The sequence below is a fragment of the Furipterus horrens genome, unplaced genomic scaffold, assembly GCF_987537825.1.
Source record: "Furipterus horrens unplaced genomic scaffold, mFurHor1.1.pri manual_scaffold_6, whole genome shotgun sequence".
Taxonomy (NCBI): Eukaryota; Metazoa; Chordata; class Mammalia; order Chiroptera; family Furipteridae; genus Furipterus; species Furipterus horrens.
In genome coordinates, this window is record NW_028327176.1 from 91,740,068 (window position 1) to 91,764,870 (window position 24,803).

The following is a 24,803-nucleotide window of genomic DNA, read 5'->3' on the forward strand; positions in this document are numbered from 1 at the left end:
GGAGCTCAGTCCCACGAGGAGAGACGCTAGGCAACCCACTGCTCGTTGTACACCCACAACTGACATGTCTTAACAATGCCAGAGTGGACCCCCCTGGAAGCCCCAGCCCTGCTCTGAGCAGGTCACAGGGGGTGGTGCTGACAGACAGACAGCCAAGGGAGAACCTGCAGATACACCGACACCGACAGGAATCTGACGGAGTCACCAAGGAGCAAGACGCGCAGGTGGGGTCGTTTCTGTGAGGATCAGGACAGCGTCTCCGAGCTGCTGCTGCTTCAATCCCCGGCCGAGTACTGTGGTGTGGGGGGCAGACACGGCAACCGTGCAAAGTCCGGGCTTGTATTTCTGACGCCAGGAGGCTGCCCTCCCTGCCCTCAGCCAGACTGGCGATTTGAGGGCAGGTCCAGCCCAACTGGAAGTTCATGCAGATTTAGACACACAGACTTCTGAGCATTAAATCAGCAGGTGGCATAACAGCAATTTCCCCATCAACTTCCCGAAGGCTGGACACGTTTCAGGAAGGACACGTTAATAACCCAGCGTTCGAGTGCGAGTGCTTATTAACTCCAGTGTCCACAGGTTGCTTTGTTCCTTGTGTTTTGTTGAACTTCCTCAAAAGAGTTCTGCTGTCAGCCCAGGTGTCACGATGAGCTGCACCTGCCACCTCACTGAGGCCGTGCCTCTCGCTCCACCCGTTCAAAACTAAGGAAGGAAAATTACAGCATCAAAGGGATTAAAACAAGTGGTTTGCTATGTGAGCATCTCAGAAAGATCTGGAACACATATGACTTAGCAAATGGAGAATAACTAAAAGAAATAAAAAATCATTTAGTTGCCAGGGCGATGTGGAAACCTATTTCCTAAAGGTACTAGACGCCTGATCCGTCCTCCTCCACTGGAGTGTCACACGCCGTTTCCTATTCCGACGCGCCTGTCCGTTGCTTCCCTCAGCGCCCTTGCTGGGTTAGGTTAGAGAGGTAGGGTGTTAATGGCGGACTGATGAAGACTGAAGACCCATTTTCTCCCTCTGGAGACCAGCCTGATTTGAACAAATTGAGGGGAACAAAGCAGCCCCTTCCTGTCCTTGGGAGCAAACCTGTTCTGTGTCTGTTTTTGCAGCCAGGTCTGCTCCTCTCTGGAAGTGGGGAGGGGCAGTCAACAAAGATCCCTGCTCAGGAGGACACCAGTTCCTGCTGCCATCTGGGCTCACTGAGTCACGGCACATCAGTGCCCCCTTTATTGGTGCTGCCGGCCGGATGAGCGGGGGTTGGAGCCTGGGCTGGAGGGCAGTGAACTGCCACCGGGGGCCTGTGGGGTACGGGGCTGCAGCTGCGGGCCCGCAGGGCTGGCGCCCCCTGCCCCTGACTCCTCGCTGTCCTCCTCTTTCTGGCCGCTCTGCTGCTCCGGACACTCGAAGTGCACACAGTGGAACACCTGGTGAGAGAAGGCGAAGACCGTGAGCGGCAGGCCAGTGCAGTGTCCCTGCCCTGGAGCTGCCACCAGTCAGGACAGCGTTCTGCCCAGCTCTGGGGGCCGAAGTCCTTCCCACTCCCCTGCCCCCCATGCAGACACCCTGGAGCAACAGGGAGGCTGTAGACACATTTCAGGGTAAAAATGGATGGACCGATGGGCTAAAAGTGACAGCAGGACTGGATTCCGGTAAAATGTTCTCACTGCATTCGTCTGAAGTTGGTTACTTTTGTCTTGAGAGCTCTTCTTTTTAATTAGTTAATTAATTCTTGCATTTGGCAGCTGGGTTAAAAGTCAGCAGGGCTGCGCTGACTGGGGTGATGGTTGCACAACTCTGTGAAGATGCTGAAAACCACTGAAACGCACACCTTTTTAAATAGGTGACCTGCACGGGATGTGAGTTATCTCGTTAAAGCTCTTACTTAAAAAAAGCGATAGGGTGTCACCCCAGGGGGGGACACAGGCTTTCTCCAAGGGTGCAAACAAGCCCCTCCCCCTCCAACTCCTCGAATCCTCAGGAAGGAAGACATTCTAAGGCATAATTATCTGCTGGGGAGGGGACTTGGCCCTGATATGACTTGGGCCAACCTGGAATGAACGCCCTTACAGGGGGAGCCAGCCACCTGCCAGGAGCCAGGGAGAGTTTGCCTCCTGAGTCACCAAGGAAGCGTTCTTGAGCTCTGTGCTCCGTGCTCCGTGCTGGACCAGCCCCTGTGCAGAGGGCACCCACCGGCACTGCAAAGCACAGCCCTCAGCCTCCAAGGGGAGCCAGGGCCCTGACCTGGAGAACACAGGGCGAGGACGGGGGTGGGTGCTGCGAGAGGGACAGGCCTGGTCCCGCAGTGTGTGAGGTCAGGGGCTGTCAGAGGCGGGCCTTCGGGGACCCACAGCACCCCAGGCCCACACGGAAGGTCCTGTCTCCCTGGGTTCCAGCTGCCTGTCCTGAGCTCTTTGCAGAAGAGGACTCCCGGCCTCTGCAGTGGTGGTCTGCAGCCCGGGGCACGCAGACGGCTTCCCAAGGAGCATGCCGGGAGCTTTGCGAAAATGAATTTCCAGATCCTCAAATTCTGTATTTTCTAAAACTGCCTAAGAACATGACTAAATTCACAACCGCCTGCCACCTCCCAGAAGGGAAAAGCACAGCCCCCGCCTGCTCTCCCGGGCAGTGCGGGGCCGGGTTGCGCAGGGCCCTCCCCGCCGGGTGCCGCCTCGACCGGGTCCGGAGGGGGAAGTGGCCTGCGTGAGACGTTCTGAATTCAGACCTTAAGTGTATTCATGACTCATGTAATTTTTAAAAACATAACTGGATTTTTTCCAGAATTATGAAAATGAGATACCCATGGATATAAGTTTTCCACAGTTCTTTTCATATCTGCTGCGCCTTGTTCAAAGGGTTGGTTAAAATCTATTTTAGTAAATCGTGTCATCAAATATTTATTCCTAACAATTAGTCTTTATTTTCCATCTTGTTAATTTTTTCTATCTTCATATTATCAAAATAACTATGTTTAAACTTAAGAAATATTTTACTTCTGAACCTTAAGCTATTCTAAGGATCATGTGCCTGTTTTCCCAAAGCTTTTAGGAGCCACACACACAGCACGTGAAGAGGCCCCTGCTGCACCAGGGACTTGGCACCCTCGCCAGAACCCTTCTTAAAGCTGAGAGGCAGGACTCGGAGGGAAGGAGCAGATGCGGTAGAGGTGCTCCAGGCACAGGGAGTGACATGGTGGAGACCCTGGGGAGGAATGGGGTCTGGGCAGATCTGAGCAGCAAACCAAACCGCCAGGAGAGGGGGACCGGGGCCGTGGGCCTATGAGGGCTTTGGAGCAGGAACCCTCCGTGACCCGCTCCTCCCTTGGAGACTGCGGGCCGGCCTGGACGCAGCCCCTACACAGAGATCCTGGCCTCAGGAGTGTACGATGGTGACGTGGTACCTGGATTTTTGGGAGGACACTGCCTGGAGGGAGATCAGCTTGGGCACTACAGCTTCTTCAACCAGAGGTGAGAGCTGAGAGTGGGAGGCCACAGGAGCCAAGAGGAGGCAGTCTGGTCTGTGAGGCATTTAGAAAGAAACACAGCTCCACCTTGGTTCTGGTTAGAGGTGAGTTTTGGAGGAGTGGGATCGACCCAAGAGATCCCAACCCTCAGGTCAAGATGGGCTGGCACAGGGACAGGAGACACCCCATCCCCCTGCATGGCTCACTTGGTGGCCGAGGGCTGAGGCGGGGCCTGGAGGACCCCAGCAAGAGGTAGAGGCGAAGATCAGTGAGGGGGCAGCCGGGAGCAGACGAGGCCTCAGCTGCAATGAGATTTAGGGGTGAGTTCCAGCCCTGGAGGGTCCTGAGGGCCCAAGGGACCCTTAAGGAAACTGGCATGTTGGGCCAGTGATGTGACGAGAATGGAGGCTGGGCGAGCCACATGGCACCAGGGACTGGGCTGGGGGACCAGGGAGCCAACGGGCTCTAGAACCAAAGCTTCCTGGACAAACACCTGGTGGGGCCCAGGCTCTCCACTAGCTGCTACCTTATCCTGAGGCTTTCTGCCTTTGGTCCCCACCCTCCTACACCAGCCAAAGGCCCTGGATAAATGATAGGCAACTTGCAAAGTTGTCCTTGAACTTGCAAGTGCTAAGGCTAAATTGAAGGGAGTAACTGGTTTGTACTGATATGCTTGTAAAGGGCTGATGGCTGCCTGAGGCCAGTGTGAGCAGCAGGAAAGGAGGCCCTGTGGGCACAAAGGTATGGCCAGGCTCTGAGCCCGTGAGGGTGGGACACACTGCAGCCTCCTACCCCTTGGCCACCCAGCGCTCACAGAACACAATCCTCCTGCTTCCTTGGAGAGGGATCCACCCTTTCCTTCCCAGGGGGCCTGCTGGCTGGAGAGCCACTGAACTTTGGATCTGCCCATGCTTGCTGAGTCTGCTCCTGGGTAAGGGCCTGTCTGTAGGGGGTCAGGCACTGGTATCCAGGACGCAGGGCAGGGCTGCCAGACACACCTCTCCCCGAGGGAGGACCAAGCAGAGGAAAAGGTAGGGGGCTCAGGAGGTAAGGTTGGGCAGAGAGATGGGAGGATGAGGGGCTGCCCTCTTCCACCCGGAGCCCTGCATCCTCTACAGCTTGAGCGGGGACACTCACACACACTGTGCACACAAGCGCACACAGGTACACGTGCCCTGTGCCCTGTGCACACCTGCACCACACACTGGTCTACTGTAGAATCAAGTTCACAGAGAAGACAAATGTAATATCAACTGTGAAATTACATTTAAAATATAAATTCTATGCTTACCTTCCTGTATCACTATTTTTTCCACATTTCTACTTCTCATTTATCTTCCACTGTTTCAAATTTCACATTTCAAACTCTAATATTAAGACCAAGTGAGGCATGCATCTTCTGGTCTGTTCTCTTCATTTCGGCAGAGACCGCTTTCTCTTAGAGTGAACTAATTTCTCTCCTTAAAGCTCAGGCCTTCCCTCTCCTCACCACAGAGCTTCCTGCGGACCCGGCTTGGCAGCTGCCTAAGTCGGCCTGTCTCTCCTTTTTCCTTTCTTTCCATCCTCTCCTCTTTTTATATCAAATCGCCCTCTTCGGGCCCACCTGCAGGTGCTTACCTGTCAACAGCCAGATGGAAGGACCTTTTATGGAGATTTAAAAACTATTTGTGCCCTCAGCTCTGACCTGAGCTACGCAGGATGAATATGAAAATCTTCTCCTAAGTGGCAACATTAATCTACTCTTCTCCACTGGCTTCACCTCCTTTAAACATCTGTAGTGACAAGAGCACCTTCTAGCTGGTTATCAACAGCCTCTCTTGCTTTATGAACATTCCTCCTTCCAAACATGGGACAGGTGGGGGACACGCCCAGACAGGCTTTTGCTGAGTAGCCAGGGAGGTCCCCTCCAAACACAGCTCTGCTTCCTCACACCCCACCCGACACTCTCGCTGCCCCGGGAGCTGCCTGTAAGCAGCTCACAGCCTGTCCCCTTACTCAACGCGCTTCATCCGCAAGCCCGTGTCTCCAGCTCTTCTGAACACATCCCATTTTTCTGCACCTTCCTGAGCTCCTTATCCTGCCCCATCATATTCTTTAATCGGTTATTTGTGTAATCCTCACGCTTGTGCTCTGGAGGCTGCTCCTCAGGGCTCCAGGCTGAGGCTAATCCCTGTACTGATGCTCACCTCTCCTGCTCCCTGTTACCTCCCTCAAGTGCTCCCCACATTGTGTCAAATGGGTTTTCTCTCCTTGTGCTCTTGTGAGCTTCTCTTCAGCCTCTAGATTTCCACGTGTGCTCTTCCCAGCCGTCCCGGGGAGGCTTCAGGGTGCCCCCGCCTCCAACCCCCGCCCACCCTCCTGCCTGTCTGTCGGTCTGCAGATCCCCATCTGACTCAAGGACCACATGTGGTTGTCCTTTCTCCTGCTCAGTGCCTTGCACAAGAATAAACAAATCAATAAAAATCCAGGATTGAAAAATAAAGTTAAAAAAGACCTCAGTGTGCCCGGACTCTGACTAATGGCTGGTTCTTTAGAACATGTGCCTCTCACCTAAGAAAGGTCCCCATCAGCGACCCTATCGGAGGGGCAGGGTGGCTTTCTGCTCCACATGGAGCTGGTAAAAGCCAGGGAGGACGCTGTCTGCAGGGAGCACTTCATAAATAAATGTTCACTGGCCTGACTCTTGCCGCCTCATCCCTGGTGCCATTTCCACTTGTATAACTGGGTGATGTTAACTGCGCAGCTGCCTGTAGCCCATGTACCCAATCTGCTTTTAAGTAATAGTGCAAATGGCCGCTATTCCCAGCACACCTAACAATACCAACAGCAAATCTCCGCCGGTTGTTTTGGTTTTGTCCTCTGCATATTCCTCTGGAAATATAACCATTCCTCCCTGACACCACAGGGCTCACGGTAGACCCTTCCATCTAAGTTGGGGAAACTGGAGGCCCTTGAAAGTCCCAGCCGCTACCTGCCTGGCTGAGCTCCCCAGGGACTCTGGGTGGGCATACGGTGACCAGGGAGTGATGACCAGACATGAGGAGCAAGGCCATCTCAGAGCCACATTTCAGTCTATGACCCCTGGAGTCCCCAAGAGCGTCACTAAAGGACCAGCTAACTTTAACGTGGGCTCTCTGAGCATTTCCAGAGAGTCCAGCAGGCTCTGCCAGATTCAAAGGCAACACACAGAAGACAGTTACTTTTATAAGACACAGAGGTGGAGAGTGTAGCGGGTGTCCGAGTGAGCAGGCTAAGGGCAGGCGGAGTTTGGGAAAGGGCTGGTACCTCCATGTGCCAGGCACAGAGGCCAGAATGAGAGGGACGTGCACACCCTGCCCAGGCTCTGTAGCTTCAGCGTCATCGCAAGATGTCGATTCAACACGGGAGGAGACAGATACCATGTCACTCCCGAGTTGGACTGCACAGCCATTCTCGGCGGTGCAGATAGACTCTTAAGAAGCTACACCATCATCTCTCGAGACGGACGGCTGCCGACGACGACGACAGCAGGCGTGGTCTGAGGAGCTGAAGGTGTGAGTGGGGTCTGAAGGTCAGGATGCCATTCATTCATTCCACACACACTTAGGAGGCACCTCCTGCATGCCCCACCGTGAAAGTCCCGGCCCCTCAGGGTGCACCATCCAGTGAGGACAGCAGACACACCAGCAAACAAGCAGGAGCTCTGGGCACATGGGGAGCCACGAGGGTGTGGAGGAGCCGGGTTGGGAAGGTCAGAGGAGGGAGCCCTGGGCGTAGAAGGAGAGGGAGACCACTGCAGGCTCTTAAGCCGAGGGGGATGACAAAGTAGGAGGTGTAGGGTGGAGGGGAGTGGGGGCAGAGGCCACAGCCCAGCCTGGGGGGATGCAACGAGGAACTGGCTGGGGTCTGGGCAGGCGGCTAGGTACTTACTCTGGAGGGAGGAGACTCTTAAAAAAGAATATTCCTTAAATTCAAAATATTATAAAATGAATACATGTATATGGTGACAAATACTATAAGAGTCCAAAGAAAGTAGGTAACAACAATTATAATTGTAAAAAAATTATTTATAATAATATAAACAGAGCCACTTTAAAATGGAGCCAGAGGAGCCATCCGTGAGGCAACGGCTGGCACATCTTATGCCTCAAAGGTTTGGACGTTAAAACAGGGCCAGAAACCTTCTCACTGGGCCTGAAGCAGTATGGTGACCCAAAGAACTGCTTGCAAGGATAAGGAAAGCAGATAATATGACTACGGGATTGATAACTACAGGACTGAAAATTCAGAACTTGATTAGAATTAGCATCACTATATTGTCTGCACCGATTGAAATGCCTTCTGTCTGTTGAGGTAACTGTTCCCCTTCCTTTTCTCAGACCTGCCATTGCCTTTGTCTCCTAATTGGAATATTTGAGCTTCCGCCTGAGCAGTGCTTCCCAAATAGCTATTCTTTGATCTCCAATGTATGCCTGTTGCCTTTCACTTTGAAAGGACTTTCATTTTTAGGTGAACACTTGAAATCCCCCGATGCAGAATTTAGCAATTTGGGATAAACAGGAAAGTCTCATTTTTGAATGAAGAGTAACAGAACTTGATAACAGACTCAGTAAAGCTGACAGGAAAGGGCCCGCGGTGACTGGATTCTTCGGGAGGAGATGCTGGTGGGCTGCAGTGCTACGGGAGGGGACAGCAGCGGGGTCTCTGGGGGCTCCACGCTCAGCCAGCCACCAAGGACCTGTACTCCTCTTCAGATCCCTCCTCTGGTTCTCCTTTTGAAACTCTGACAGCCTCACTGAGCAGGAACATTGACCAGGCACCACACCTCCCAGCCCAGCAGGGGAGGCGGCGGGCAGAGGTGCCCTAGTTCATACCTGCGGCGCGACCCAGCCTCCCCGCCCAGCAGGTCAAAGCCTGTGCTCTCTGTATCTGGATGCCTGCCTCACACAGAAAGTTATAATAGCATGTGATCAGTAATCCCAGAAATTAATTCTGCTTGGAAGGGGGAGGTTAGGGAAGGTCAGAAAGGAAGAGGCTTGTAAGTTAGGCCTGAGGAGTTCAGAGGCAGACGGAGGAAAGTGACCTTCCAGGTAGAAGAGGCAAAGGGAATACTTCCAGATGAAGGTGTGGGCGCTGGCATCGCGCTCCTGCAGCCTGTGCCCACCCCCCTGGCCTGGTCGCGCCGGGAGAGGCCCGGCTCCCCCCTCCGTGGAACAGCGTGCCGGCTCGGCCCCTCAGCTGACAGGCCAGCACGCCGGCCCCGCCCCGGGCACGGCCCAGAGCACAGCCAGCACCGGCGGTAACCTCGCCATCATCGTCTCGTGCGAGGCCGGGGCTCCTTCCCTTGGGCTGCGGGCACCTTCAGATGTGCACTCATTGCTAACGGGCACCCAGAGGGGGGGCCTGTGGGTGGTCCTGAAAATGTTCTTGGGAGCAAGGGTGAAAAGTAAGCGTATCCTGGGGCAGGCGGCCGTGCGGTGGGGCTGGGCCCAGAGGAGGGGCATGAAGGGAGAGGTCTCTGCTCTTTCCACAGGAAACTGGAGGAAGCAGCTGATGTCTTGGAGCAGTCGTCACTACCGTAGGGGTTAGGGGGCCATCTGGAAATGCAGACCCCCAAGCTCTTCTTCCCCCCTCGCACCTTGGGCCTCCCTCTAGGTGGAACAGCCAAGTCCTGAGTTTCCCTCCCCTCAGGAGCTTTTGTGATTCCATTTCTTTCCTCTGAACCTTCCCAACACTGTAATACACCCGGAAAGGATGTGACCAAAAGCGAATGAGGCATACAAGGCAGCCGCACTGCTGATTTATGCAAAGCCATCACCACAGTCCCCGCGTCATTTTCCTTTCGCTTTTCGGCAATCACATATCCCATTAGCCTGTTTGATTGCCCCGGCTCACAGAGGGGCACCTTCGCTGAACCAGCTTCAACGGCCTCTGGATCTGTCCCCTGAGAGGAGGCGGCTAATGTGGAACACAGGCCTGAGGAGGAGCCCGCTGCAGCCGCAGTCACTCCCCGGCGCCCTTTGTTACGCTGCTGTTTCGGACTGCGTTGCCATTCCTCTCTGAGAGCCGCACTCAGTGCGTCTGAGACAGTCAGGGTGTTCTTTTCTCTGTGAACCCTGGGAAGGACGCACACAGCAGGAGTGGCCCCTTATCGGGTGGATTCCCCGGCTGGCACTGTCTGCACCTTTCGTTATAGGCACTGTTTGTTCGACATGCCTTCCAGGGGTGTTACAGCAGAGAAGCCTCTGCTAATTTTCCCATGTTGGCCTAAGAGTCCACTGTGAACTACAGCAGAAATTGGGAAAATTTAATAAGTGGTGATCAACGACTCTACTGCCTTGCTTTTCTGGTTTCTCCTGAGTAATTTTTACAGGCTGTTTTCATGCTAACCAGTACAAATAGGATTTCTGATCCAAGCTTTCAAACAGTTTATAAGGGGACGTATCTTTACAATAGGGACCTACTTCTCAATGACACTTGCCCGTAAGTCAGGCACAAAGACATGGCTTCTGAGATGTACCACCCTGGGGATTTCCTATGTTCCTTCCACACGTTGGGTGTGGCAGCATCGCAAACCCACTCAGCACGCAATAAACATTGACATCTTCCTTACACTCCTCTCAGGCACACAGGGTCCCCCTACAGACTGCAGGGGTGTTTCATTTTTGTCCCTTTAAAAATGAAGGCCAAGTGTTTCCAACAAAATATCCCTTTTTATAAACCTAAGTTTTATGTACGGACATCTGAATAGCCCAAAACATTGTTTTCAGGTAAGGAACCCATTTCAGATTGTGAGCAACACTGTCACTATTGCTCAGGGATAGGAAACCCAAAGAGTTTTGCACAAGTATTTATTCCTAACAGTTTCTTGGCAACACTGCTTATATATGACAAGAGTTTTCTAACTTTCCAATGTCACTTTCCCATTTTCACATAGGTCAGGGCACCCATAAATAACTAGAACTCCATTGCTTGGAAGGTTCTGGAAAAAGAGCCTTGCCAATACTATTCCCCCAGGCATCCCCTCAGAACTCCCCATTCCGTTTTCTATGCGTGCACACTCCAGAGTTCTAGGGACAGCGATTCACTCACTCAGTTAATTAGGCCCTGAAGTGGCAGATGATATCTTTTTATTTTCAAAAAACAGAAAAGAGGGAAATGTCCTAGTTCCAGGGAAATCTGGTGGGTGCAGCCGTACTAAGACCCCCTTCCTGTGGGCCAGGCACCATGAGAGCCTGGCGGTGGCCCCACCCGCCTGGGAAGGCCCGCTCACTGGGCCGTCCAGGGCAGGTCTTCACTTCAGCTGGGGAAGCGCCCCTGCTTTGTCTGCGTGGGGACCTCAGGCCTGACTCTGGCCCGCTGGCTCGGCGCTGGGACACCATTTGAGATTATGCTCACAAGGTGCTGCCTCCACTCTCGCACTGCTCAGTGGCTCCCAGCACCAACCTGCTCAGTTCTGGGCACCTTCTCCTACACCAGTTGCTTGGTGCAGAATTATCGCTGCTCCGACATGAGAGGCATCGGAGGACTGTGGAGGGTTTGGACCATCGACGTGCTCGCTGTTGTGTCATTTCCCTCTTTTCCCACAGAATCTTTCACAATAGACATTTAAGCACGAAGATACCTACAAAAGCATCTTTTATAATTATGCTACAAATTAAATATTTTTCTGCTTTTTTCCCCCCACCTCACTGGAAAGGAACCTTTAAGACCTAGTTCACTCTCATTATTTTAAAGACAAGCGCCCTGGGAGCCAGGGAGGGGAAGGGGCTTGCTGGGGCCACACAGCTGCAGGCTGCGGGCGAGGCTGGCGCCACCATCTCCACTCACTTCCCTGTCCTCTTGGCTCGTTCCTCACCTCCCTGCCCTGTTCATCACGGCTGTTTCTCAGGCTTACTTCTAGACCCTTCCTTCTTAGCTGGACTCTTCAGAGGCACCTGACCTTGATCTGCACGAGTAGTCCTTAAACCCACATTTTTGTTTGGATGGCTCACCTTTAACTACCTCTCACCCTTTATTTTCTTGCAATAAATGCTTCTAGATTTCCTCACAGCCCAGCACAGCCCTATTGTTCTCCAAGGTCACGGGGACTACAGCCTTGGTGTGATCCATTCTCCCTTGTTCCTCAGATCCAAGTTGTCACAAGTGAGTGCTGAGAGCTGATTTCCCTCAGAACTCTGCACCAAAACTCTGGCCCAGTCTGATTTATGGGGGGCGGGGGGTGGGGGTGGGAGGCCCTACTGTGTGCTGGACACTGGGCTGGGTGCTGGGGCATGAAGATGCCATCACACCATCTCTGCCCTCAAGAAGTGCAGTGTAGTGGTGGGGCACAGGCTCCTGCTAGGACTGCTGTGCACACTACGGGTGCACGCTGGCCTACCTGACCTTGGACCTGCCGCTCCAGTGCTCACTCTCTCTCTCTCTGGTCTGCACCTAGTCCTGCCCCTGCCAATGCCACCTCTGCCTCTGTATACAGCACAGGGCACCCAGGTGCCATCCCAAACCTGGTTTGTTTCAGGTGTTTCTATTCCTAAGCAACTTTTGTCTGTGAGCATCCTGCCCTCATCACTGCCACATGCAACCCCTGGACGGCTGGGCTGTCTCCTGGCAGAAGAAGGAGTTTGAGGGCTGGAACTGGGTCTCTCTGCAGATCCCGAGCTCACAGAGGGAGGGGCTCGCCTGCCCGTTAGCTCTCTCCAAGTCTCTGCCCCTGTTGCCAACTCTGGGGCTGAAGAACTGGGGATTCTGGCCTCAGGAGCTAGGATACGATTGAGGTGCGTCTTCAGGGCCTAAAGGGCCTCCTCTAGAGGAAACTGCCAGGGGAAAGCCGCAGGGAGCCGAGTGGGGCATGATCAGACCTAGGGGATGGGGGCTGGGAAATAATGATCACTAGGCCAGGAAGGAGGTTTCGTTGTGTTGAAAAAAAAAAGAAAAAGAAAAAAGAAAACAGAGTCCGTTTACCTGTTTTTTTTTTTCACTAGAGCCACATGTTGCTATGGGAACAGGGAAGGCACTAGGAGCCCACAGCCACTCACCAGCCTGGCAGGGCCTGTAAATAAACTGCCTCACTGCAGGCTCTACCGACTGGTCCTGGGGGCCAACTCAAGCAGCCACTTGCGGACTGGCTGGTACCACGGGGTTTGCACGAAGCCTTGTGCTGCAGGCGCCGGGGCGGAGCGTCCAACGGGACGGAGGGATCTGCCACCCTCCTGCCCTCCCAAACCTTCACATAGCATCTCATTCACTGCTCCCCAGTTCCCAAGGGCCAGGCTCCCTGGACCCCTGTCAGAGAGGAGGGAAGCCCCTCCCCAGCGCCCTGCCCCACATCCATCCACACCAGCCTGCTACAGCGCACCCCACTGTGCCTGCCATTCGCGCTGTCACTAGAGCTAAGGCCCTCCTCCTGTGGCCTGGTTTCTCTCAGGCAGTGAACCTGCAGCCCCCCCAGTGCAGGGCCTGCCTCCGTTTCTCTCCTAGGTCTACTGTCCGCAGGCGCCACCTGCTCACCGAGGTCTGACTCGGGCAGCGCGGCCACGGCAGAGCTGGGCTCATTTCTGCTGCTTTACTACTTATTATGCCTTTCTGGGAGGCGGAGCAGCCTGGATCCTAAGAGCCAGAGTGCCTGGACTCAGACTGGCTCTGCCACTCGCCAGCGGGGTGACCTTGTGCTAATCCCTTAACATGGCTCAGCCTCAGTTTCCTCATCACTTTTCCCTTTTTGCTGAAAGCAAAACATTTATTGTGAAAAAGTGCATGAAATGCATGCTGTATGTACAGCTTGTTGGTAACGATCATATATACAGGGAACAGCATATAAACCCCACTTGGGTCAAGAACCAGGAACATTGTGGGCCCGCCCTCAACGTGGCCCTTCCTGATTCGAGCTGACCCACCTGAGGAAACCACAGTTCTAGCTTTAATAATAATCATTCTTTTACTTTAAAAAAAAAACTTCCACCACCTGTGTACATATCCTTAAGTGTGATAGCTTGGTTTTGCCCATTTTTGACATTTATGTGAACATAATCCTACCATATGTATTTTTTTGTATTTGGTCTCTTCGCTTTGCGTGGATGGTGGCCCCCTTGGACCACGTGAAGCACTTTGCTTGTCCTTTCCCTGGAAGCTGCCCCATCGGGTGGGGGCCCCATGGGTCTGATATGAATAGTGCTGCCGTGAGCATCCTTTTTTCTGCATCCTGAACTTGTATAAGAGTTTCTTTAGAGATTATACAAAGGTGTGAAAATGCTTAGTCATAGGGTACATTGCACATATTCAGCTTTGGTAGAAAGCTGTTCTCCAACGTGACTGTATCCGTTTATATTCCCACGGCACTGATGAGAACTGCCCATAGCTCCTCATCTTTGCCAACACCTGGGACTGAGTTTCCTCATTTTTAAAATGCAGTGGGAGAAGAACCTACTTCACATGAGGACTACACAGTGTAATAAATATAAAGGGCTTGAAGTGGGGCCTGGCAGATAGTAAGTGCTCAGTAAATATTAGTCATTATAATGTATTATTATCCTAAACTAGAAAGTGCTGAAGTATTTGGCATACATACTTTTCCATTTATAAAAGTTTCTGGTTTAATAAACTCCTCAGTATGACTACAAAAACTCTGCCTTGGAATGACGAGAACTTGAATTACTAAGTCCTTTCCTTTATTTGGCTGACCGATGGGGAGAGGCAGAGATGGATGAATAGACGGAACAATCCATGATCCATTCATTCATTCAGCCAGCAGGTACCCTATGCATACGCGCGCCAGGCCCATGCTAGGTGCCGGGGATATAAAGATAAATACGACACAGCCTCTCTCCTCAGCTACATAAATTCGATAAGTAAATGGAACCCTGAGAGCTGCCTACAGACTGTCAATACCATCCTCAGCTTTGTATTGACTTGGCAAAGGCTTTCATATGGGTCCTCGGGGGCAAGAGCCCCCTGTCTCTCTATACTGCGTAGCTTTCCTGTAGTCCTTTTTAACCCGCGGGGCTGCCTGTGCCATGAGCTCAATGCCTAATAAAAAATCACACCAAAATTTGCTCTCAAACCCAGATTTTCATAAAAGTCACAAAAAGAAACAGGCATAACTTCTATCTCATTTGATACACTGACTGATTTTCATAGGTCCACAGACAGGCCTCACGTGGGTCCAGCCTGCTCTCTTTAAGGACGCAGGAGTGGCCTTTGTCACTGTGCTACGGTAATTACTGAGATGAAATGAAGGGGCCTGTGAGCGGTGCGGTATCAGAACCAGCGTGGCTCTGTGACAGTCATTGCAGCTGAAACTTCACACTCAGTGACATCAGTGGTGTTGGCAACAAGGCCCCGTTTCTAACCTTTACCGGACAAGAAAGAATGGGGAGAAATGTCTGCCTCCTGAGTAGCTCAGAGCCCATCAGCAGTTGAGGCCAGTGGGCCCAGTGACCACATGCAGAGACCAAGGAAGCAGCCACGAAGGACCTTTCTGGCTCAGGTGCTGGGGAGAAGCGCATTGAGAGAAAACAACTGAGGGAGAGCAGGAGCTAACTGACGTGTGTCTGCCATCCAGTGCTAAGTGTGACGGGCGACAAAGGAACCCCCCAAGTGGGCACACAGGGTGTGCAGAACGGCATCCGAGAGTAAAGGAGAGAAACGTGAGACACGTGGAAAGTATGCCAAGCACGGGGGGATACCGAGCAGAGAGCGGAGCAGGGCGTGACACACATGCACATGCACACAGGAATGAAAGGAAAATGTTCTAAGCTGGGCTAAACGACAAGGATGACACCGAGTTCACAGGAGCAGGAGGTCACAAAGGAAGTGGTGCTGTCTTTAAGAGGCAAGCATTAGGGAATTTATTGACAGAAGTCATTAACGTAGCTGAAACATTAAATAAATCCATTGCTGCAGTGCTCACAAAGGAAGATGAGAGACAGATGCCTGCAGCAGACATACACTTCCCAGAGGAGAGGGATGAAATGCCACAGGAAATCAGAAGTGTGCCAAAACAGAGGATCAAAAACTCGGCGCTTCCGCAGACTGCCCGGGCTGCCTCCCCTGTGAGCTGCTCCTGCCCTGATCCAGGGACGTGAGGGACATTAACATGCAGCAGAGAGAGGCCGAGCCCTGCCCACAGGAAGGCCCGGCCAGCTGCAGCGAGACAGACACACACCTGCATTGGGCAGGGAATCCCTACCTGGTTTTGGTCGGGAGGCCTCTGCTATTCCAATAGCAGCCAGGTATTTGGGGGTGAGGCCAGTTTCCACAGCATCCGCTGCCATGGCCGCTTAGGCACTATGCAGGCCACATTCTACCTTCTGCCAGAACAGCCCAGCCCCATCTCTTCTGAATGCTCCTCAACTCACAGGAGCCTTCAGGCTGCATGGTCCCCTCCATCCCCTGCTCAGACCCTCCCTCTCTGGGTGGGGCAGCACCTGCAGAAAACAGCCTTACCCGGAGATGTTGCAGGTTATTCAGCCACATTTCTGTCTATTATCACAGATAAGCTTACCATCCATGTTAACCAGGACCATCTATGCTTCTGAAATTAGCCCTAAGTCTTCGGGTTGGTAAACGTGCAGTGTCTACATGGAAACAGGCTCTGGCTCTGACTACAGGGAGGCCACCGATGTTGCTGACGAACAAGCGGTGCCATACTGAGGAAACCCTGCCTGCCCTCTACACGCTCTCCACTTGACAAAGGTGCTCTGACCCCAGCTTTCTGGTGGCATGGTTCTCGCTCCCATGGGACTGGGGATCAGGTGTGCCCTGGACCCCAGGCCATGCTGGTTCCCTGACTCTGCCCCAGCCTCCTTTCCCAGCTGTCTGTGCCACTGGGTGCTCCCCTAGGGCTGCCTCTGCCAGGAGTCCTGCTGACCTAGTCTCCCCTTCCCTTAAAACAGCCCCTGCCCCTCACACCTCTTTGCCACACTGACTTACACACATTCCCGCTGTGCCTAAGACAGGTGATGCTGCTTCTTCTCAATGATGTCCCAGAACCAACCCAGTTATGCTGTAGTAAAGACATTCTCTGTGAGGGTCTGCTGCATGCTTGGTGCCCAGGGAAATTTAACTTTTTTGTGCCTTCTTTTTTAATCTTTTTTATTTATTGGTTTTAGAGAGAGGGGTGGGGGGAGTGAGAGAGAGAGACACCTTGATTTGTCATTCCACTCTCTGATGCATTCATTGGTTGATCCTTGTATGTGCCCTGATGTGGACTGAACCCGCAATCTTGCTGTGTGGGGACAACTCTCTAACTGAGCTATGCGGCTAGGGCGTTTGCGCCTTCATGTGTGCTCTGAAAATGATACATCTTATGGATCTTGTCTTATGATCTTGGCCACTATTTACTTAATGATTTAAGAGGTTTCCTAGTTGGCAACACAACATTGGAACTTTTTTTCCTGATCAATAACTGACACTAAGGCAGCTGATCAAGCTGCTCATCAGACAAATGTGACAGATCACCGTGACCTACCAGCCAACCCATTCAAACTGGTGGCTCAAGTGGCTGGGGCTCCTTCCACAGATAGTTTTGGGAAACTCATCAGGGAGAGGCCATCTTGAACCCCAACTTTAGAGTTATGCAATGGGAAGTTATTCATATGGTCCCTGACATGACGGGGTTGGGACCCTGAGACTCCCTCCAGTGCTTCTTAGTCTTCTCCAACTTAAGATTTCCTTTTGTTGTAACACGTAATTGCAGAGCCCCACTTAGGAATTAGAGAAAAAAACTAGTCTTTTTTTTTCTTTTTTTTTGATGCTTTATGTAAGAAATAAGTGACTGTAAACAAAAAATATTTCATTTTAGCTAACATAAATTTAAGTGTTAAGAAAAATTGGCGTTTATTGGCAAAATTTTAAAAATATGGTGATCTTATATGTATTACAATGTAGATTTAAATTTACTTTCATTACATCATCAGAAAGTGCTTTTATGACCTGCTGCTTAGAATTCTTTAATTTCGTGCTTTAAGAATTATCGACTGGTTTACTATTATAATTTTCAGGTCTGTTTTGAAGTAAAGAGATAAGGGAAAAAGTTTCAGGCTTCTGTTTACAAGTTCCCTGTAAGAAACATTATGGGGGTGCATCATTTTTATTCTAAATAAATAAAAAGGCAAAATGAATACAAATTATCACAATGTTTTCACTTTTTAAAATGCTTTTGAAATACTAGAAAAACCTCGATGTACTCTGGGAATTGGATTTGACGAAGACAATGTACAAATCTCAGACTAGCTATGTAATATGCAGAAACCTCTTATTCAAAAATCAGGAAAAAAGCTTTTTTTCACTCTTTCTCTTGATCTGTCACAAGGTCTGCATTTGCTGTTTAATGTGTCACTCTCTGGGCACAGGGGCCTCTTTAGGCCAGGGTGACACAGGTGCCGGGTCCTGTCCAGAGACTCACAGGTGGGGTTCACACCAGAGCCTGACTCCCCTGGAAATGCACCAGCTCCCACTGCGGTGGGGGGGGGGGGGCAGTGACTGTGAGGCAGGCTGAGGAGGAGGAGGCAGGGCAGGTGCCACCCTGGGTGTCAGGCCGTGGAGCGCTGAGAACCAGTCCTGGGAAGGCAAGAGGGGGCGGAAGCAGACCTGAGGGTGAGCCGACGTGCCAAGACCCAGGTGGGTGTTTCACTGTCCCACTGGGCTTCCATTATTAAAAAAAAAAAAAAAAAAAAAAAAAAAAATGAAGGGTAAAGTTGCTAAGTATTTCAAGATGGTGCTGGTGAGCACCCCCACCTCCAGCACAGGGCCCCATGCAGGCCCCCTGGTTGCCTGCCCAGGAGGCTGGTCCTGCACAGACCTGAGAAAGACCATGTTAAGGTAAAATTGCAAAACTGTTACTATTTTTATGCCTTTCTTTTACCTCTGAACTTTCAACCTTCCTGTTCCTCATAATTCCTGTCTGTAGCCAGTGGTCCCTCAGGAGTACACACTGAACACACATGTCTGTACAAAAGCAAGTAAGTGATGAGCAGACTAAGGCAACAGGGTGGCAGGTGGCTAGACACCAGCCCCCTCTGTCTCACTTAAGAATTAACTATGAACTGATTATTTTAAACTCAAAATTGAAGCAGATGCTCTTCTCACCTGAAGTGGTGTGAGCCAGCCCTGAGGTGCCTCTGTGAGCCCACGGGGACCCCAAAGTGTTGAGGGGACGACAGCCCAGGCGTCCCTGGCTCCTCCCTGGGGCTGCCATTGTTGGCGCCCTCCCTCACACTCGGAGCTCTAGGTTTTTCGGAGCACTGCAGGCACCGTCTTCTCTTTTCCAAACCAGAGGAACCCAGGTCCCTTTTCCTGAGCCATTTCCATTCCAGACAAAACTGCTTGGCAATGTCGGAGGCCCAGGCACCTCACCCAACTGCCACCCTGACCCTGAGTACCAAAAATGGGGGAAAACAACCTGCCACTCTTCCCTCCTTAATCCAAAGGTGAAGGAACATCTACAAACAGCACGGTCCACTGGAGTGACTGCCCGCCCCTGGGAGCCAGGCCTGGGCCCGGGGACAGGACCATGTAGACAGGAAACCAGCAACTGTGCATCACGACCACCCCCGTGGGGCCAGGGTTCCTTCATCCCCACGCTCAGCGGGCCAAGGGAGCTCTGAAAGAGCTGGAAGGCGGAGGACTCTGAGGACAGGGCATTTGACCTCTCCGGGTCCCTGTGGTTGCCAGTTCCGCAGAGGCAGGAGGAAGCGAAGCCACCGGAGTTGGCTTTCACTTGCCAGTGAGGAGACATTCAGAGACGATAATGATATCCCCTCTGTGCAAGAGCAGGGCTTCCTTCTCTACCAAGCTGTCTGAACAACAGGCCGTTAACAGGTGGAACAAACAGTTCCTCGTAACTCAGGGCGTAGCATTTACCTGTACATCACGAATGTCACAGCGTCTTCCAAGAAAGGAGACCCTTACCTCATTTGCCGTGTTGTGTGTTCCAACAATTCGGATGAAGGAGGCAGGCTGTCTTTCAAAAGTTACCGATTGCCAGGACCTGTGAGAGGAAGCACAACCGTTGCCTGGTTAGACGGCACTGCTAACTGAGTACAGCGAGAAGGGCTGCGCATCCGCTGTTCTCCGGAGACCCGCGCTGCAGGAGGGGCAGGGCGGCTCCTACTGTGTGGCCGAGGGAAGCAGCAAGTGCCTAGTACCCCATTCAGATCCTGCAGTCTCATTAAAGAAGGTGCCCTACCCTTCTGTGAAGGTGATGTGGGTTCTTATAAAGTTTTCCTCAGACAAGCACCAAGTGCAGACCGAGCCCACATTGTGGCAGGAGTGCAGCTAATCGGACGGTGATCAAGGCGGCCGGAGCTCACAGAACACAGCCCCTCCTCTGTGAGGCGGGCCTGCCTCCAAGGGGCGCAGCGGCCTTCCCGAGGGTTCTGGGAAGAGGAGAGCGGTGCATCGGGGCAGCACTGCAGGCAGGGCAGGGGAGGGCTGTGGAGCCCCAGCACTGTGGTTAGAGAAGTGGGGGTCACTCACTGCAGTGTGAACCCCGGCTCTCCTCTCTGACCCCGCTGCCATGCAGGTGATGGCCCCTGGGGAGGAAGAGGCAATTTCCCACGGGCCTCCCCCCCACCTCCACCCCTGCTCCCAGCTTCCAAATGCACGCCAGGAGATTTATTCTCAGGACTGCGCAGGTTCTGGTGGGCCCCAAAGCAGCCCCAATCTCTTAAAGGCCGTCCCTCAGGGTCAGCAGGGGTGAGGTCAGCTCATTGAAAGCCCAGCCTTAAACCCTGAGAGGAGGAGCTCCGCTCTCCGTTTACCGCTCACAGCTCATCCAAATGCACGAGAGGAGGGATGGCACCCAGGACTGTAAGTGCCCACAATACTTTCTGTGACGAATGTGAGGAGTTCACAGTTGCTGCCGCCCCTCCTCCGCTCACAGTGGAAATGCCAGCTGCTGGGAAGCTGTTTCCTGTAATTGTCTAATTACCAAGTAATGCTACCAAAGAAAATACATGGATTTGTGTTTGTTTTCCCCCTTTGGTTTCAGGTGTTCCGTCTTCCCTTGCACTGTGAGCCTCCCACTGAGGCTGAATCAGGGCTGCCTGGACACCAGGCCCCTGAAGGTCATTAAAAAGTCGTTACCATCCTGTGTGCCTCTGAAAGCAGTTTTCTGGAAACAGCACAAGAAAAATCACTCTCCTTGTAAAATGCTATTATTCATACGTGAAGGTGACGCCATCCCACCGTTCCCGGGGCTCGCATTCCCCGCCCATTTTCTCGGCGGGGACCTGTTTCCCTCCCAGACCCACGCAGCTCCTGGGGGAGTGTGCTGGGGAGGCTGTGTGGCCCGTGGGCCAGGCAGGCCCCGGGCGGCGGCGCCAATGGTCCTGGGCTGTCACAGGCCTGGCCGTCACTTCCTAGCCAAGCGTGCAACCCATGACAGCCTCGCGTCCTTCTGGAAGGCCTGTGAACGCGAGGGGCGCACACTGCGCAGGGCGTCAGGCCCCATCAGGTCCCTGCTTCTCAGACCACCCCTCCAGGGAAGGGAAGCAGGACGAGGATAAGTGACAACAGCCAGTGACAGCTATTAGGTCCAGGGCTGCTTCACAAAAAGGACTGAGGTGCAGAGGGGTGGGAGTGGAGGAGGTAAGGATTTTGCTCTTAGCGTTCTATCCCCGGGCCTATCAAAAAAGTCTTCAGGTGCTTCTGGGTGTAAACTCGGGGGCCTCAACATGCAGGGGGCTCTGAAAGTGCAGGCAGGACCCACAGCCTCCCGTGGCCCAGCTCCTCCTCCCCCCACATGGAAGAGGCCAGGGAGGCCTTACTGGGGCCGCTGCTCTCCTGCCTTCCCCCAACACATGGGACCCCAGGCTTCCGCAGTGGGCTGGGGTGGGGGGCTCGGGGCTTTGCTGGGGAGGCAGCGCAGCAGCCTGAGCAGGAGGGAGCATCTGTGGAGTAATAAGATCTGAAGGCCTCAATTGAATACCAATCCTCCATTACATTACATTAATATCTAATCATATTAGAGCTCATTTTCACTAACACAGCCTGAGAGTTGAATAGATGATTTCATTTTCAGCAAAACTGGATACCAACCCTAAGACCAAAGTATCAGTAGGAAGGGAAGGTGGTTAGGATGGACATCTCCCCCTCCCCAAATATCAGATTCCATTTCCCCTCAACTGCTTCAAAAGAGCCTTGAATGCTGCTCGATGGGAAGGGCGGCACTGGCACATCATTGGCACGTGTGGGCCACGTTTCCAATCACTACGCAACCTCGAAGGAGGCTGCACAGCCGAGACTGCACAGGCCAGGGCACCGCCGCCTCGCTTAGTCTACTCAGAAGCTGTTGGGAGCTGCAGAAATAGTCCTCCTCACAATCGCCCTGAATCTCTTTTGTGGTAGGCAAGGGGGTGTCAGGGGCATGGCACCCACTCAGGTCAGAGGGAGGGCTGGGTGCTGGGAGGAAGTGTCCGGACAGGAGCCACAGGTGTCAAAGGAAACATGCACCCTTTGCTTTGAGCACTTACCCCCCAAACCATAAAAACCTACACAGGACTGAAGTGCCGCCCTTGGTACTCGCTGGCTCCCCATTGGTGGAGTCTGTCTCCTTTCCTGAGATGTAATTTCCTCACGTGTCCAAGGCTGGTAGACATAATATCAGCCTCTGGTTACAGAACGAGGTCCCCATCACATTACACTGTAAACGTGGATCTATACACATATGAATTCGAAGATGTCTATAGGCACGTGGGCCAAAATGTTGATCAAGTTTTTAGCTTTGAATAGGAGAATTTCAAGAGATATTTACTGTACTTTTGTACTGTTGGAGTGTGGTAGAAAGCATATGTAATCATTTAAAAAAAAAGTACCGCTCTGCTTGATGTGGCTCAGTGGATTGAGTGCCAGCCTGTGAACCAAAACATTGCCAGTTTGCTTCCCAGGCAGGGCATATGCCTGGATTGTAGGCCAGGTCCCCGTCTGGGGATGTGAAAGAGGCAACAGATCATTGAGATCATCGATTGATGTATCTCACACATTGATGTTTCTCTCCCTTTCCTTCTCCCTCTCTCCCCCTCTTTCTAAAAGTAAATAAATAAAATCTTTTTTTAAAAAGTACCTATCTTACTACTGCCTAAGGCTTTTATACCAATCACATTCATGAAATGAAAATGGCAGCACTGAATTATTTCCCGAGATATTTCCCGTTGGGAGGATCACTGTGGTGGCAGTCAAGACAGCAGGTTTTAACCCTGGTTTTTTGGGGACTAGAGGTAGTATGGCTCAGTGGTTGACGGCAAGGGTTCTGGAACCAGGCTGTCTGAGTTTGACTTTCACTTGTGTACTTTAATCAGCTCTGTGACCTTGGGCAAACTGCTTAACCTCTCTGGGCCTCAGTATCTTCGTCTAATAACAATAACTATCAAAACAATTCTGGTGAAGATTAAATACATTCACAAATGGAAAACATCTATCATTACTATAATTACTATTCAGCTCAATGAACCTGCATAAGACACACCTGTGAGTCACCAAGGTGGACAGTGTGTGATTTAATGACTACTGCAGAGGTCCCCGGGAACCTGAGGCACCCCCCCCCCCCCATCAGCACCCATTTCTTGGAGGCAGACAAGACAGCTGGGCTTTGGAGGAACTGAACAAGTATGTGTTGAATACACGTTTGAGTTTGGCACTTGCTGGGTATCATGGGGACCCACAAATGATGTAGTGGTTGCTCTCAAGCAGTTTATAATCCTGTGGGAAGACCAGCTCTCCTTCCCTGAACTAATTAGGAAACAATGCAAACAATACAGTGGTCCCCACTCACAGACTGGTGGTGTTCCAAAGCTTCCCTTGTAATCAGTTGTTTGAAGCTTCAAAGCAATTTTTCCAGAGAAATAAAGCTATAAATTTTGATTGGGTTCCCAGGCCCATCCATAAAACTTAATTTAACCCACAATGAGGCCGAAATATAATATATATGAAACTAAAAAAAATGATGTTGCCATAGTAATACGTAAACAATCTGGAAAAGCAAGAAATTTAAAACAATCTCTCTAGAGTTGCTGCGTGAGGAATGAGGATCAAATGCTGTAATAAATATAAACTCGTGGGGATATGGCTGGAATATGGCAGGTGGGCTGTTGATAAGGAGCATGAAAAAGGGGGCTATGGCTGCCTTCCTGAAAGCTTCCCCTCTGCGGACTGCTGTGTAGTGCCCAGTGCTCAGTGCTTCACAATCATGGTCTGTCTCATTTGGTTTCCAACACGGCCTGTTCAGAGGTAGGCAGCCAGCCAGCTGGAGTCCCGTTTCAGAGACAGGACACTGAGGCACAGGAGAAGGTAAGTCATCGTCAGTACCCCAAAGCCGCCAGGTGCAGAGTCAACCACAGAAGCCAGATTTAATGACTGTTAGTTGGTGCTCCTTCCACCAAAGGTCACAAGTAGAAATTTTCAAATGACTGAGCGGCTGGGGCACTGACTATTCACTGCCACCCAGGTCCCAGAGTATTACCATGTTTTGGTGTCATGACTCCAGGACTGGAGATCACACACACACACACACACACACACACACACACACCCTCTGTGGATTACAAGATGACTTCAGGCAAATGACAGTCCCTGAAGTCTCAGTTTCCTGGCATGTGGTAAAGGCATCATGACCCCGCTGGCTACTACTAGTAAGTCTTTGAATTCACACACAGGAAAACGGGAGCGGGGAGGAGGATGGGCAGATGCTCCTTCTCTCCACGCGTATCACCATGGAGGGGTCTAAAGCACGAGGTTTGCTGAAAGCAAATCAGAGGAACCACACACACAAAACTGTACACAGGTCACTCATGAAAACATACATGCTTGTAAGTATTTTTAAAATGTTCTGGAAGGACATATGCTGAATTCATGATAGTGGTTGTCTCTCAGGAGAGGGTGGGGAATGGGATTGCTTTTGGGGAATGAAGGGAACTTCAACATTAACTGGAATGTTTTATTTCTTTGATTAAAATAAAAAAGATGGAAGTATATGTGAAAAATATTAACTAGTCAATTCTGGGGATGAGTATTTTAAACAGTTCTTGAAATAAATAAAAAGAAAGAGGAAGAAGAAAGGGATTAAAACCACGTTTGTGTTTATGTGAGAATTTGCTGGAGGTGGAATTAACTAAACAGCAAATATAAAAATTAGGGAGAAAGGTGGAGTTACTCTCAGTGGGGTGTGGGTTTGCCAGGTGGCGCCACTGGCTTCAGACAGCTGCGCCTTTGTGGAAAGCAAGCAGAAGACAGGAGAACGGCCGGGTCGGGGAGGACTGTCACCATCTGTAAGGGCAGGGTTTGTGCAGACGGCTCCAGGGGAAGGACAGCAGCTCACAGGCCCCCGAGGGCTGAAGGGGGAGGACCACACAGAATGACTCT

At 51.8% G+C, this 24,803-nt stretch overlaps 1 protein-coding gene across 1 annotated transcript in view; it reads right to left on the minus strand.

Annotated features, from left to right (window-relative positions):
- Window positions 1–921: 921 nt before the first annotated feature.
- The window catches only part of BTBD9 (BTB domain containing 9), a 479,622-nt gene continuing 455,740 nt past the window's right edge, over window positions 922–24,803 (minus strand). Inside the window, exons 10-11 of the mRNA XM_090280431.1 lie at window positions 19,356–19,434; window positions 922–1,434 (exon numbers count right to left, since the gene is read on the minus strand). Of these exons, the coding sequence (XP_090136557.1) occupies window positions 1,237–1,434; window positions 19,356–19,434 (277 nt within the window). The 3' untranslated portion in view covers window positions 922–1,236. The remainder of the gene's footprint in view (window positions 1,435–19,355; window positions 19,435–24,803) is intronic.